General features: G+C 34.3%; 1 protein-coding gene across 2 annotated transcripts in view; it reads right to left on the reverse strand.

Moving 5' to 3' along the window:
- Positions 1-982: 982 nt before the first annotated feature.
- OLA1 (Obg like ATPase 1) overlaps positions 983-14547 on the reverse strand; it is a 175213-nt gene continuing 161648 nt past the window's right edge. For both annotated transcript variants that reach the window (XM_007965394.3, XM_007965393.3), the window contains 4 exons: positions 7795-7935; positions 7022-7118; positions 4832-4954; positions 983-1502 (listed from right to left, as the gene is read on the reverse strand). In XM_007965394.3, the coding sequence (XP_007963585.1) occupies positions 1401-1502; positions 4832-4954; positions 7022-7118; positions 7795-7935 (463 nt within the window). In that variant the 3' untranslated portion in view covers positions 983-1400. The remainder of the gene's footprint in view (positions 1503-4831; positions 4955-7021; positions 7119-7794; positions 7936-14547) is intronic.

Consider the following 14547-nt stretch of genomic DNA (forward strand, 5'->3'; position numbering starts at 1 on the left):
CTCATCCTCTATCCTTTCCTAAGTATAGCCACATCCCCTCTAAAAATCACCCCTTTTCTTGCCTCTTGTGCTACATTTGGTAACTTTCCATTTTAAGTTTATGTGTGTTTTAATACTTCTGCATCTTTAAAGTCCCAAAGCGATACAGTAGACGCAAAGGCTGGCTGGGTATGAATCTGCATTCCATGGAAATAGTCCTGTGGTCACAGAAGAGGACAAAAGGGCAGAGGATGAGGACAAGGAAGGGAGGTCTCACAGGAATGGAACCATGGGAGAGAAAGGGAAGCTCAGGGCTGAGAGAGCTGTAAGGCCATCATCACAAGAGAAGGCTAAGTGGCAAAGGGTCTCCAAATTACCAGTTTGTTCTAGTCTTTCTTTTGGACTTTTCTATTATAATGTTAAGAAGTGCTTAACTTACCCATACTACCACTTCAACTGCTCTCAAATATCTGAAGAGTAAGAATGAAAGAATTTTTAAAATTTCCAAAGTCTGATCTTAGTATTTCAAAATCAGTGTATGAACTTTTATACACATTGCTGAATTGAAGCAAAACATAACCTATCAGACATCAATGGGTCCGTTTTTACAATTTAATAATTTCAAAGGAAAGATTAAAAGTGAACCTCTTTTCAATATGGTCAGAACAACAATAGCAAACAAAATTCTTTAATTTTTGAAACAGAATTTTCTTCTTTGTGGTCAGATTCACCTATTTCATATCCCTCATAATATCATTGCTATCATCTTTCAATAAGTGTTGATCTATAAATTAATTAACTTTTTTGAGACAAATCCCTGCTATACTATTCTTCTGATTCCCATGAAAGACTCACTTTTAAGACACAATTGCAGCTGCCCCACACTGCCAGTTACTGTGTCATACATACGCCTTAAAATTCCGTAATCAGCAACCACCAGGTGCCGTATCACATTCAGCACACCACAGTCAGTCAATACAGACATCCCCAAACACACCAAGGCTGGTTTTGTCAAATGTTTTATTGAGTGTAGACATCTGGAGTACTGTAAAACATGCATTATCTGTAGATTCAAAAAGGAGCAAGCCACATTGTCCTCACTGTCAAATGTGTCAGGCTTGGCATACATGATGGAGATTAATGAAGTATCATGAGAGTAATATGGTTCCTGAAAAGCTTCTACAATTTGGAGTAGGGTCTTAATCACGTGAAAAGCAAAGCTGTTCACATTTAGTGAACTTGCATTTCATTGGGGGGGGGGGCACACAGTATTTTAAATTTAAAACAAATAAAAATAATTTATTTGTTGAAGAGTCCCATCTCCCCAACTTTATTTGTCCCATCGGTTTTCAGAAACTTTAATTTTAAAAAACTCAGATGCCTTTTGGAAGCTGTATGTTTATCTGAGCAATAACTAAATTTTATTTCTTCTTCGGTTGTTGAGGTGTGTTAAATTTGAAGAAGATAATATCTCCATCTTCAACAATATAATTTCTGCCTTGTTGTCTGTACTTTCCAGCAGCCTGCAAACAGAAAATATAGAGGAAATGGGTTGTTATTTTACAACTAAATACACAGGGTAAATGGTGGCAGCAGATATAAAAAGTATTATACTACTTGGGTGATATAAAAAGAGAAAAAATGAAATATAGGAAGGCATACAAGTTCAAAACTAGACTTGGAGAGAAGCAAAGTATTCTTGATTTGGGCAGAACTAGATTTTCCATATATACATAATCATAATGTATTCTCCACTAAACTGTTGGTACATAAATGTAATTATACCAATATCATTAAGTTTCATTACATGCTGTTTATGGTACATTTCTGATGTGTCTGCAAACATCCAGCAAGTCACTGTAACAAAACAGATCAAACCAGGCAGAAAGAAAAAGACTATATAACTAGTTAAAAGCTGCTTTATTTGCTTAAAGAAATCCTTTGGTGAGACTCGTGATGCCAAAAATATAGTTGGTATAAGGAAAATTATGATCAGTTGTTGTGTAAGATTCTGAACTGTTTCCTTGTAGTTTTAAAAATTTAGCCTTGACAATGTCTATACATAGAAATATGTACTAGAATTCATCATATGGTTTCCTGACTAATGGCCCTAGTTACAAGGAGACTCTAACAGGTTGCAGTTGTAAAGACAGATATTTCTTCCACTTGTAAATTAGTCGGCAAAGCAACTGATTCCACCTGCTGGTATGCAGATCCAGACATGCAATCTGCTGGTAATTTTAATAGAAGCAAGCAGCAGTTCCAGAAAACCAGGTTTAGTCCATGGCATGAACTTGACTTCACCCTAAGTACAACAGGCTCTGCAGCACCCACACTTAACACTGCACACGGCTGACATGGTCCCACATGACCCCACCATCGACTCCTCAACAATAAGGACTTGAGGATCTTTTGGGGAAAATTCTCAAAAGTATTTCCCTTCTGTTAGAATGTATTGAGAAGAAACCTTTGCCCAACAGGATTAGTGCTTCTCTTTGAAGATATTGATAAGAATGTTCAAAGCCAAGTGAAATTATACTAATCTGTAACAAAAACACTAATAAAGATCATACATCTGAGGGTAAAATCAACAAACCAGATTGCAGAGCCCTAGTAAGCATATTTTCAATTATCTAGACCACGTATAAAACTGTCCTGATTTTAACAGAATATAAATATATGAAGAATATATAAAACTTATTTCTAAAAAGCCAATGTAATGTACCCTACCATTCTAAAATGCATATGTGTATATATATATACACACACACACATATACACACATATATAAACACATATATTCATATTTTTATAAAGACATGCAATGTATTGAAGGCCATGAGCTACTTATTTCTAGAATCTATAGCCCACTGTTATAAAACTATATAGACAATATAAATCAAGTACATATTGACATGACATATTAATGTAACCTTATATACTTTGTTACCACTCAAGTTTACTATTAATTAAAAGTGACAGTGTTCCTTTAAATTCTCTAGAGACCATTTAATCCATTTCCACTGCTATCAGAAACACTGGTTGAAAAAAAAAATCAATACCCATTTGTGAATCTTGAGTATGTATTAAACAAGACACGTCTAACCAGTTCATTTGCACTTGAAAGCAGCCATCTGTAGAAGCCAGCTTTGCCTAAGCAGATATGATTGCTAATAATGTGATATCCCTGTAGACTACAAAGCCCACACAGAGCTATTCAGTATATAGTTCACAGCACTGGCATTAAATTAGTTATGCTGCACTGGTGTTAGAAATATATATACATACATACACATATACACAATCTTGCCCTCAAGTCTAAAACCTACTTGATAATCTGAAAGTAAACATTTATTGAATAAAGGAGCATAGAGCAATTCATAAATGCTTCGTTTTACTTGGACTTCAAATTTTGAAATATTAGTTTTGGAGGTTAAAACAACGTAAAATATTTAATAGCATCCTAGGTGAAAATGTCAGAGTCAACCCTTTCCAATTTATAGTATAAAAACTGCCAGTTAGTGGTAAATAGTCTTATAAGCAGGAAATATTATTTTATTGGATATTATAAAGTTTCTCAATTGTTAAAGGAAATACTTGCATAGATCTACTAAGGATTGGTAAACAGGCTTACCATTTCAAGAGTATAAAAAAAGAAGCATCTGATCTCTGAATTCTAGTAATAGAAAACATCCTCATTTTTATCTTCCTTATGAAAAACAGATATGCCAACATGATGTAGCATGTTGACAAATAATCTGAGATTTTTGTTCAAGTCTAATTAGTATTCCTGACAAAGTTCCATCTCAGTATTTGCATACCTACCTATATCTATACAGATGCCGCCACTGAAAAATTAACAACCGTGTTTACTTGTAAACTGTTACTCCTTCCACTCTTTTAAAGAAACAAAATGGTTCTCATTCAACATTGAACCAAGTATACCAAGAATTTCCCCTCCTCTTCCTGGTATTCCAACAGTTCTATTAAAGTCCTGCTGTTCAGTATGACCTTTCCAATGATACCAACGAAAATAAACTAAACCTGAAATAAACTTTTTTGTATTCCTTTCAACTTATGAAATAGTAAACACAAGAATCTTCTTTAAATTCTATAACATTTTCTATGGTAGTCTTCAAATATTAAATTAAAGAACTGTCCTACAACGTCAGTTTAATCAGCTAATCTATCTATATTAGAAATTGCTAGATTTCTCTAAGTAACATCTAACAAATCAAACAAAATTAATTTTGCAACAGAATTTACATTTAAAAAATCATCTACTACTCATGTATAAAACTGCTTCACTATTAGTGTCTGCAAACCAAATTATCCTTATTAGCTAAAATAAAGCACAATTTTGGACCTGCCCTCTAGTGTTGAGAAAGCAAATCAAATCCCCAAGTATCTTTAAACAACAAACAAGTAAAACCATGAAGTTTTAGAAAGAACAGCTTTTATTTAACTAAGTTTCTATTTCTATTCTTGAAGTAATCATAAGCATATATATTATACTTCAGATATTCAAATGCAATAAGTATAATTTTTCATTGGCCATGAGTGAACAAATTCTTTGAAATTATTTACAATTACTTAAATCTAATCTATTTTTTTTCAATTATAGAAAAAAACTCCACAAAAGTACTGACAATTCACACATTTTTAAAATGATCTAAAAGTATGTAAACATCTATAGCTCTTAAGTCAGTTGATAGTAACACTAAACATTGATCATCTTATTACATTATTTTAGACTACACTTAGTTTACAAGATAATTATCATTCATTTTTATCATGAATAACCACATCAGTGGAAACATCGTGAAATACAAAAATAAAAATAATTCTTTACCTTGACTGCATTTTCAGAACCTTCTTCTTTAAAATCTTCGTATTTCATTACTTCAGCCATAATGAATCCCTTTTCAAAATCTGTGTGAATCTTTCCTGCAGCCTGAGGAGCCTTAGTCCCTTTCTTTGAAAAGAAAGACCAGAGAAAACTAATTGCATTTAAGATGATTGATTGTAAGCACAGAGTTTCTTTTCTCTGATCAGCAGTTGGGCTCAACCAGAACTTAGTTGAATATCTGTTAAGATGTCAGGTATACAATTAGTACATTTTCAACACTGGGTTGTATCTATGCAGCAGATTTAGCACAGATAGATCAGTAGATATTAAAGAAGCGTAGCTTTGTTTTTCCTAACAGTCATCCACTGTTTTATTGATTTAGAAGCAGTGGTCTGGTTTTGGTGTAGGTTTCATTTCGATTTTCTATTCTTCACAGTGGAAAAAAATAGATTTTTAAGTAACTTTCAAGCTGAATTATCAAAGGTTTTAAAAAGATAAAAAGCTCTCAAAATTTCAGCTCATCTAAAGAACATATAAAAATCAATATACAAAGGGGCATTTTAAAGGCATTTCCAGCAAATCATGTTGGAAATCTACATTCAGCAAATAATTGTGAAACTCTCAAAAAATTTCGATAATAAAATCTTTGAACATTTTGCATAATATTCACTGCCTCTAACCATCATGAAGGAAATTCAAGTTGATATAGGAAGAGAAATGTCTTATAATTACCCCATATGTTATATTACAAGGATATATATTCCACACACACATAACCATGGAAAGAAATTTGAGAAATAACGGTGACCTAAAGGCTGCTTAATAAAGCATGTTAAAGTGATAAGGAGTCTGACACTAGAAAGCACAGTTTTTACAATAAAAGATGTATTGGGTTAATATGGCTACTCACTGATGCTTACCTGACTAAATATCTTAGCACATTAAATCATGGATACTTACAATCAGTCTTAAGATAAACCAGCTTTTATGTTTTCAAGCCCAGAACATGCTATCTTTGCTACCTCCACATACTTAAGTTAGAAAGTTTTAAGGCTTTAAAATACATCTTTAAAATATATAGTAAAAATAAATCCTGGCAATTTGTTTAACAACTTGGATTTGCTTTGACATTATTTTTTAAATCTATATAAAAGGACCTTGGTTAGAAGTCAATCAAACATTTTTTTACAAAGGGGAGAGGAGATAAAAGAAAAGTAAATCTCACATTCACACAAGGCATTTAACATTATGTTGAACTGCCTCCATGTTTCTATCCATATTAAATCAAAATACATGTAACAATAAATTACAGTAGTCACTGAAAACAGGAATCAAAGCACCACTAAAATTTATCGTGTAGCATATATTTAAAAAGCATAATAAAAGACTGAATAAGACACTATTTCTAAAAGTTCTGGTATTATTTTTATATTCTGTAACATACTATTTAGGATTACATATATTTCAAAATATTTTTCAATAGTAACTACTATGTTACAATATATTTAAATTTAAAAGCAAACCATTACAGTTCAGTTTCTATTGTCCTCTGGGAATAAATTAGTCATTCTCTCTGGTCGTATTCAGTATACATCAATTTTTAAAATACGTATCACATTTTTAAAGAAGTAAGACTGAACATACAACACTAAAAATAAACATTACTTCTATGAATTCAAATTTAAAAAGGCATGAATTATTACACATCGAGTTTAGCTTTTTGAGCCCAACTGTGTATCTATGAAGAGCATAATGATGTCATATTGCTTTTATTGCTGAAAATGTAATCCGAGCAAAGCAAAGGAGGAAAGAACCACCCGCAACCCAAACAAACTTAGTGAATACAAAATGAAAAGCAACATCAATTTCACTGCAGACAAACCCAGTCACACAGATTAAGCAAGCACAATACTGGTGCGTCTTATCTCTGACCACAGGAGGAGGGTAGACAGATTCTACAGGATGAAGAAATTCAGACTATGTAATAGGCAGAATCAATTGTTACCTGCCTCAATCAATGCCGCTCCACTTTCACTGTTCAGCAGCTCACAAATAATTAAAGTTATCCTGGACAAAAACCTCATCTGTAATGACTAGCTAACCGCCACCATGACAAACTTCAAAGTCAGTGATATCAATCTGAATTCAATAGTGTGGAACTGGATATAGCTGATGAATAAGTATGAATCTTACCCTGATGGTCCATGCACGCACTTCATCTGGGCCTGCAGTGAAAAAGTATTCTAGTTGGAGTGCTGCAAACCCAGCCTTAATGATCTTTGGCAAAGCACTGAAATCAAATGAAACAAATTCACCCAACACATAAGTTGATTGTGCCAGAAATTGGTATAGAGCTAAAATTACTCATTTCAAGCAGAAAATGTTAAAGATATTAGTAAATGACCACTCATCTTACATAATACACTTGAAGGGGTCAGAAAGCAAGTAACTATTTTTAAAAACCTCTCTTCTAAAATTGATTTTAATTGTCTTAGCCTGAAGATATTATTTTGAATTGTCTACTATTTAAAAAAAGAAAAATTATGACAATTTTCATCCAAAATTAATTATTTCCAGGACCGGGGCCACAAAAGCAAAATTATTTGATTGAAATCTGATATTTAAACAATATATTACTGTTACTCAGAAAAAATTACGGCAACTGATTCACCCTTTCCCCTCCCCCACTGAACATGACGAAAGAGTTTTGGCGATCATTCCTTCTCAAAAATATACATAACTAATACCTATGTTATAATTAAAACACTGTACGGAGATGACAGATGACAGTTAAAAACTTAATTTAAAATAAATCTTTTCACTCTGTCTCATGGTAAAGAAAGGAGAAGATTCCCTCTTTATAATGGTAATTACTCTGTCATTTATTATTCTATCAGCGCAAGCAATTAAATTACTGCAAGGAAATAGTTGATAATAAAGTGTAGGGAAAATGAATGCTAATTAACCTTTGTGTCATGTTCGCTTCCAGATACTTCTGTCTCTCCTCAGCACTCAATTCTTGCAACTTGAGTTCCAAGGCCCCACTAAAAGGAATGACCAAGGCACCTGGGTCATACTTGTCCACCCACTCTTTAATTTTTATCAACCTGTAGACAAAAAAGGGCACAACATTATCTTGTAGTGCATGCATGACTGTACCACATTCATTATTATCAAGTAGCACATACATATTCATAAGAATTGCACGGTTTTATGATGCCATCTTTTTGTGTATAGCTTTCCAAGGTCAAGGCATTAACAGGCAGCAACTGCTTCAGGTATACGCCATAATATTTTACTGTAACCTAGTTTTACTTTAGCACATTATCTATGGGAACTATTATACAAATATTTAAAAACTTTTTTTAGTTACACTAAAATTGTTCAGCATTAACACCTGTACCCTTGAATAAAGCTTCCATTTGATAATTTTTTGTTTTCCTTACTTTACAAAGTAAATTTTTAAAAAGAGGAGACATAAAGTTCTGTTTGTATAGGAATCATACCTAAAAATACCAGCTAATTCTGAAGAGCGCTTCACAAATAAATAATTTGTTCCGCCCAGATATCTATGTGCCTGGTTTAGTTCCTTCATGGACTAACAGAACTCACAGTGGTCACTGGTTTTGAGGAAGATTTTTGCTAGCCAAAACAAGCATGTGCAGAAACACAGATTTACAAATATAGTTGATCACGTATGCAGCTCTTATAAACCTGACTTTTGTGAGAACAGAATAATAGAACTGCAGAGGAAAGAAATTCCTTTAATCACAAAGGATTTGGAAAGCCAGATCAGTTAGGAAACTGATCCTAGTGGTTACCTGAAAAGACATTATTGAGTCATTTTTTTTTCCTTCCAAAGCATGGAGTATTTGGCAAAGTAGTAATTAGAACATAAATGAAATAAGTGTAGTGAATATATTAATTAGGTTCAGAGTCTCACACTTTCCTAGCTTTTTATTACTGGGCAGGTTACTGAACGTTTTTAAGCCTCAGTTTCCTCACTTGTAAAAACAGAGATAATAATAGTACATATTATATTGTAAGGAACCTAGAAAAGCCTGCAAATAGTAAAAAATTAACAGTAGTTACTATTATTAATTTTCCTTTTCAGATAATCATAGCATATATTCCTATGAATTTGGAACTGAGTTTAGTGTAAGACTATACATTCCATTAAAATTTTTATAAAATTATGCTATAGTCTTACATAATTCTACTAGCCTGCTATATTTAGACAAAGGTTTTAATAGTTATTATGGCAAAATGCTGTGGCAGAAGTCCTTTAAGTAATTAATGTAAATGCCACTTTAGGGGAAAAGAAAAACAAGAAGTAAATCACAAATCCATCAATGGCAGCGGAGCAGAGTTCTTAGAAAAATTAAGACTATGGCCCATTGAGCGGGATTTAGGATGGGAAAAAGGAATGAAAAACTATCACACAAGAGTTTGTATATGTTTGTTATACAAAGGCAACTACTTATTTAATATGTTATTTGTGGTTTTGAATCTTCATAATAGTATTTTTTCTTTTGTTCATATCCTAAAAAATGGACCAAGCCCTACAATTTATTTTGAAAAAAAGTACATTGCCTTTAAAATAAAATTCAAACTAGATGTTTTCTTATCCAAAATTATGAAGCACAGGTTAAAAAAAGGAGGGGGATTGAAATTGGTGCTTCTGTCTCTGATAATATTATGGTATTCTAAGTTACTTCACAGACTTACACTATTCCAACAAAAGTCTATATTCAAATGTTATCATCAATGGTTTAGTAACATACTTTTATTATACAAGTTAAAATCAAATATGTAATTTTTAAAAAGCAGATCACATACCAAATAGATTCAATGAAAGTGAAATAAAACAAGCCCATGTAAAAGGATAATATAAAAATATCATACACACTTTATTTCATAAATATGGACAACAGAACTAATAAAACTAGAACTGTTATGAAACAACAAGATAAGAAATAATTACTTTAGCTAACACATCAATTCAGAATAACAATAGTCCTACCCTGTCATTTTAGCAGTCTTTCCTGCAGAGTTCTCAGAGGGATTATTTGCATTCCTCAGGTGTTCTATTGTACAATTCAAATGAATAAAGACTTACAAATCATTCCTCTACCGCCAATGTGAGACTTTGATCTGGTGAATACACTATTGTACCTTAACTATAATTGGCAAAAAACCTGACAGTGTAGAGCATCACAAGCTTAATAACAAAGGAGAATATCTCAAAGTGTTGACAGATGATCTTCATAATGCAGAAGCAGAGCTGGTACATTTTAGCAGTAAATGAGCACTGAGGTCTAAAGGTCTCTAAAGTGACTGACATCAGACCTGCTATAGCCTCACTAAAAGAAAAAGGTACCGTAGCACTCTCCCGTAAAGTGAGTTAGGCTCTTTGCCTGCCAGCTTCACTTTTGTGACTTTCACTGTCATAGAAAACACAGGGAAGATGAAAAGTGAGTGAGGTTCTTTGGCTGTCTGCTTTACTTTTGTGACTTTTACTATCAAACAAAAGTGGGAAATGTCCCAAAGTAATTTTTAATTACATTTATAAAATAAACCTAGGGCAATTAACAATATTATTTGATTTCAAGATTATAGACTGAAATATATGTGGTATATCTATTAGGTCTGATGGTTACAAAAGTGTGATAATGAGGCCAAGATCACAAGTCTGAACCCCATGGGGACCAGTTACCTTTTGCAGAAAAATGTCTATTCTCTTGCTACAAACCATACCCCAAACTATAGCCAGTCATCTCAAAAATGTGTGCTACTGGCACATGAGGGATATAGAAAATTAAAGTTGAGCTCAGTACCACTACTAAAAAAAAATTCCAAGCCATTCTGTCGAAGTGTCTGAATAATAATCTCTATGTACAAATGTTAGCAAATGTCTAAAGCAAGTCATCCAATTGCTAGTGATCAAAATAATAATGATGATATTGTCAAAGAATATCAAATTATATGGTGGGTAGGAGGACAAGGAACAGTAAAGACAGTAGACTACTAAAGAGTTAAACTGTAAAGCCTTACATAGACTTCATTTTGCAAATCTGACTGAGCAGATTACTGCAAAGGGATCCATCCTTCCCCATAAGCAGCAAAAGCCACATTTGATTTTCTCAAAGTCTTAGGAGTAACAAATGGAAAGTGGAAATGCCATTAGTTGTATTTTTCTCCCCAGTAGTGATTCCACAGCAAGGGGACAAAGAAGGGACAACAAGTTTTAAGACAAAAGGATGATACTTTGAGATACACTGGCAGGTTGTAGTCTACAGCAGGAGTTCTCAACTCCTAGCCCATCGGTGGCCTCTTAGGAATCAGGCTGCACAGCAGGAGGTGAGTGGGGACTGAGCATTACCACTTGAGCCCCGCCTCCTGTCAGATCAGCAACAGCATTAGATTCTCATATGAGCCCAAACCCTATTGTGAATTGCATATGCGAGGGATCTAGGTTGTGTGCTCCTTACGAGAATCTAATGCCTGATAATCTGAGGTGGAACAGTTTCATCCCGTAACCACTCCCCATCACCCACCCATGGAAAAATTGTCTTCCATGAAACCAGTCCCTGGTGCCAACAAGGTCAGGGACCACTGGTCTATAGATTCTTTGGCAGAATGAGACCATTAGTATTAAGTTAATATCAAATTTCCAGAAGATCATGTCTCAAATTTACTTTTAGCCTTGTAATCTGACTTTCTTGGCCAGTCTTAAAATTCCAGATCCCAAACTTTGATTTTCCCAGGGTTAGTTTACATTGTTTATATTTCTTTTCCCAGATATGAATTTTATTACTAAACATTCTATTTGTTTCTTCCAAATCCACTTGCTTTAACTGGGTAATATTTTACACTTGTTTAATAAGTTCTTTGTCCCTTTCAACATTAATTTGCAAGTTCTTTTCAGACTGCTTTGACTTACAGTTTCTTGAGTGTAACTCCCCTCTCAAATCCCCCTTTCCCCATTTGTCATCTGCTAACGATCTTTCAGGACAGTTGGTTCCTGCCTATGTGCTATATTTGTGTATGTGTAGTCATTTTGGCAGCTGCAGTTATGTTCCAAGGGAGTCTGGTGGTCCCCAGGATTGAGATGTATCTGTGGGGTAGTCTTGTGGTTACTTCTTCTAGGGAGAGATCTATGGAGGGTCCTGGGATCCAGGGAAGTTTTATTCATGTTTTTAGGCTTAGTGTTTCTGCACTAGGTTATGGGTAATGCTTCTTACAGTGCAGTCTCAGTTTCTAATTTCCTGAGAATAACAGTTTCCTCCCTTGTTCGGAAGCAGTGAGGGGTATTTTTTCTAGTATCTGGTAATGGAAATGACAGCTTCTTCTGGGCTTTATGAGTGGGCCTTACTCCAGTTATCTATAGCCCGGAAACTGTTCCTTGACTCTTATTCCTATGTGGACACTAAAGCCTCTAAACCACATACAGTAGCCCCCATTTTTCCAGTGGGGATATGTTTCAAGATCTTCAGTGGATGCCTAAACCCTCAGTACCAAACCCTATATATATTATGTTTTTTCCTGAAGCTGAAAACTCTCCACCTTTTCACTTAAAGGAAGCACTTTATGGCTTCTCTTTGGCATATCCAAATTGCCAGCATCATACACTTAATAATGCCTTTGGGGCCATTATTAAGTAAATTAAGGGATACTTGAACACGAGCACCATGATACCTTGACAGTCTGGATAACCAAGATGGCTACTAAGTGACTAATGGGGCAGGTCGCACCCACAGTGTGGATATGCTAGACAAAGGTACAATTCACATTCGGGGATGGTGGTTCAGGATTCCATCAAACTACTCAGAACAGTGTGTAATTTAACACTTAGATATTGTTTATTTTTGCCCACTTAGTATTTTCAGACAAGTTGACAGTGGGAACTAAAATGACAGAAAGCAAAACTGCAGATAAGGGGGAGCTGCTATATTAGCTCAGTTTTCTCTGAAGGCCATGCACTGTCAACTTCATTCTTTACTGTTACTGAGTTTCCTTATTTTTAGCACCTAGAGAGTCCTTTTCTTGCTTTCAAGTCCTATTGTATATTCTTTTTTTTTTCTTTTTTTTTGAGATGGAGTCTCGCTCTGTCCCCAGGCTGGTGTACAGTGGCGTGATCTTGGCTCACTGCAACCTCTGCCTCCCAGGTTCTAGTGATTCTCCTGTCCTAGCCCCCCAGGGAGCTGGGATTACAGGCGCCCACCACCACGCCCAGACAATTTTTGTGTTTTTAGTAGAGATGGGATTTCACCATGTTGGTCAAGATGGTTTCGATCTCTTGACCTCAGGTGATCCACCCGCCTTAGCCTCCCAAAGTGCTGGAATTGCAGGCGTAAGCAGTGCTGGGATTGCAGGTGTGAGCCACCGTGCTCGGCCCCTATTGTATATTCTAAAATTACCACACCATCATCAATACCAGTTTTTTCTGGTTATTGTATCTGGTATTTCTACATATTAGGAACAAGAAGGAAGGAAGCTTCCTGTATTGGCCCAGTTCACCATCTTAACAGGAGGCACTTCGTACTACAGTTAAATGTCCATTCTATAATGTTCTAATACAATAGCTTTCAAACTTTTTTTTGACCACACCCCCCTAGTAAAAAATAGATTTTACACTTTGACTCAAACATATGGTATACAGACATATTATTTTCACACGCATTATAAAGGGAACAGAGAAATCCCAATAGTGCTATTTGATATTTTGCATAAAATCCAAAACCAAATTCTTGCAACTTAAAACACAACCCTGAAATAGTTTTCTCTAGCATACGTTAATAAGAAACTTATCGTATTATTTTCCCCACCTCAGGCCTTTCTAACCTTTCAACTACGTCTAGCCGCTCAAATTCTGATGACAATTTCTGAATATCCTTTAAAGATGGGTCAATCCACCAACAAAATCAAGTTATATTACCATTTATGGCATCTTTGTTTATATATATTAGGATGTTCTCAAATCTGATTTTTTTATATCAAAGTATACTTAAAATATTTTTAAAATGTACATATGGTATTATTAGACCTTTACAAATACCTTATATAATTACTTGTTTGAACTTACATCTTCACTTTAAAAATAAATCGACAGTGATATCTTGCTTTGCTAATTGAATATAACTGGTGGCAAGAACCACATCTCAATATACACAAAATGATACAACTTACACAAAAGAGGATCCAGGGCTGGTTAATTAAGTAATTTAGCATCATTCAGTCATTAAGGACTTGGCTTTTACTAAGCTAGCTCCCCTCATGTTGTCCATGGTATGGATGTACCATTAATCCAGGGGATTCTGTTAAACACTGACATCATTTCTACTTTTTTCCCTTGAAGGTTTACACTCATTTCTATTACAACTGCTCAGCGTCCCAAAGCATGATTTCAAGATATCAGAGTCCTCTTTACCACTTTCCAAATATGATTACTATAAATTAATGTCAGTTTACAGTATTAACCTGTAAACCTGTTATAGCAGGTTTATAACCTGCACTAAAATCAATACCACAAACAATATACAAACTAAAATATGTCATAAATAATATTTTTTCAAAGTCAAAATTCCAAAATTCTCAACTCTTCAAAATTCTTTGAATAAAATTATTAAAATTCAATACATCTTTACTTTTATTTCTGCTTATAAACATTTTCTGAATGGAGGTTATTAAGGAAGTCTGTGATGAAAACAAGAAGGAGA

Source organism: Chlorocebus sabaeus, chromosome 10 (assembly GCF_047675955.1).
Source record: "Chlorocebus sabaeus isolate Y175 chromosome 10, mChlSab1.0.hap1, whole genome shotgun sequence".
Taxonomy (NCBI): Eukaryota; Metazoa; Chordata; class Mammalia; order Primates; family Cercopithecidae; genus Chlorocebus; species Chlorocebus sabaeus.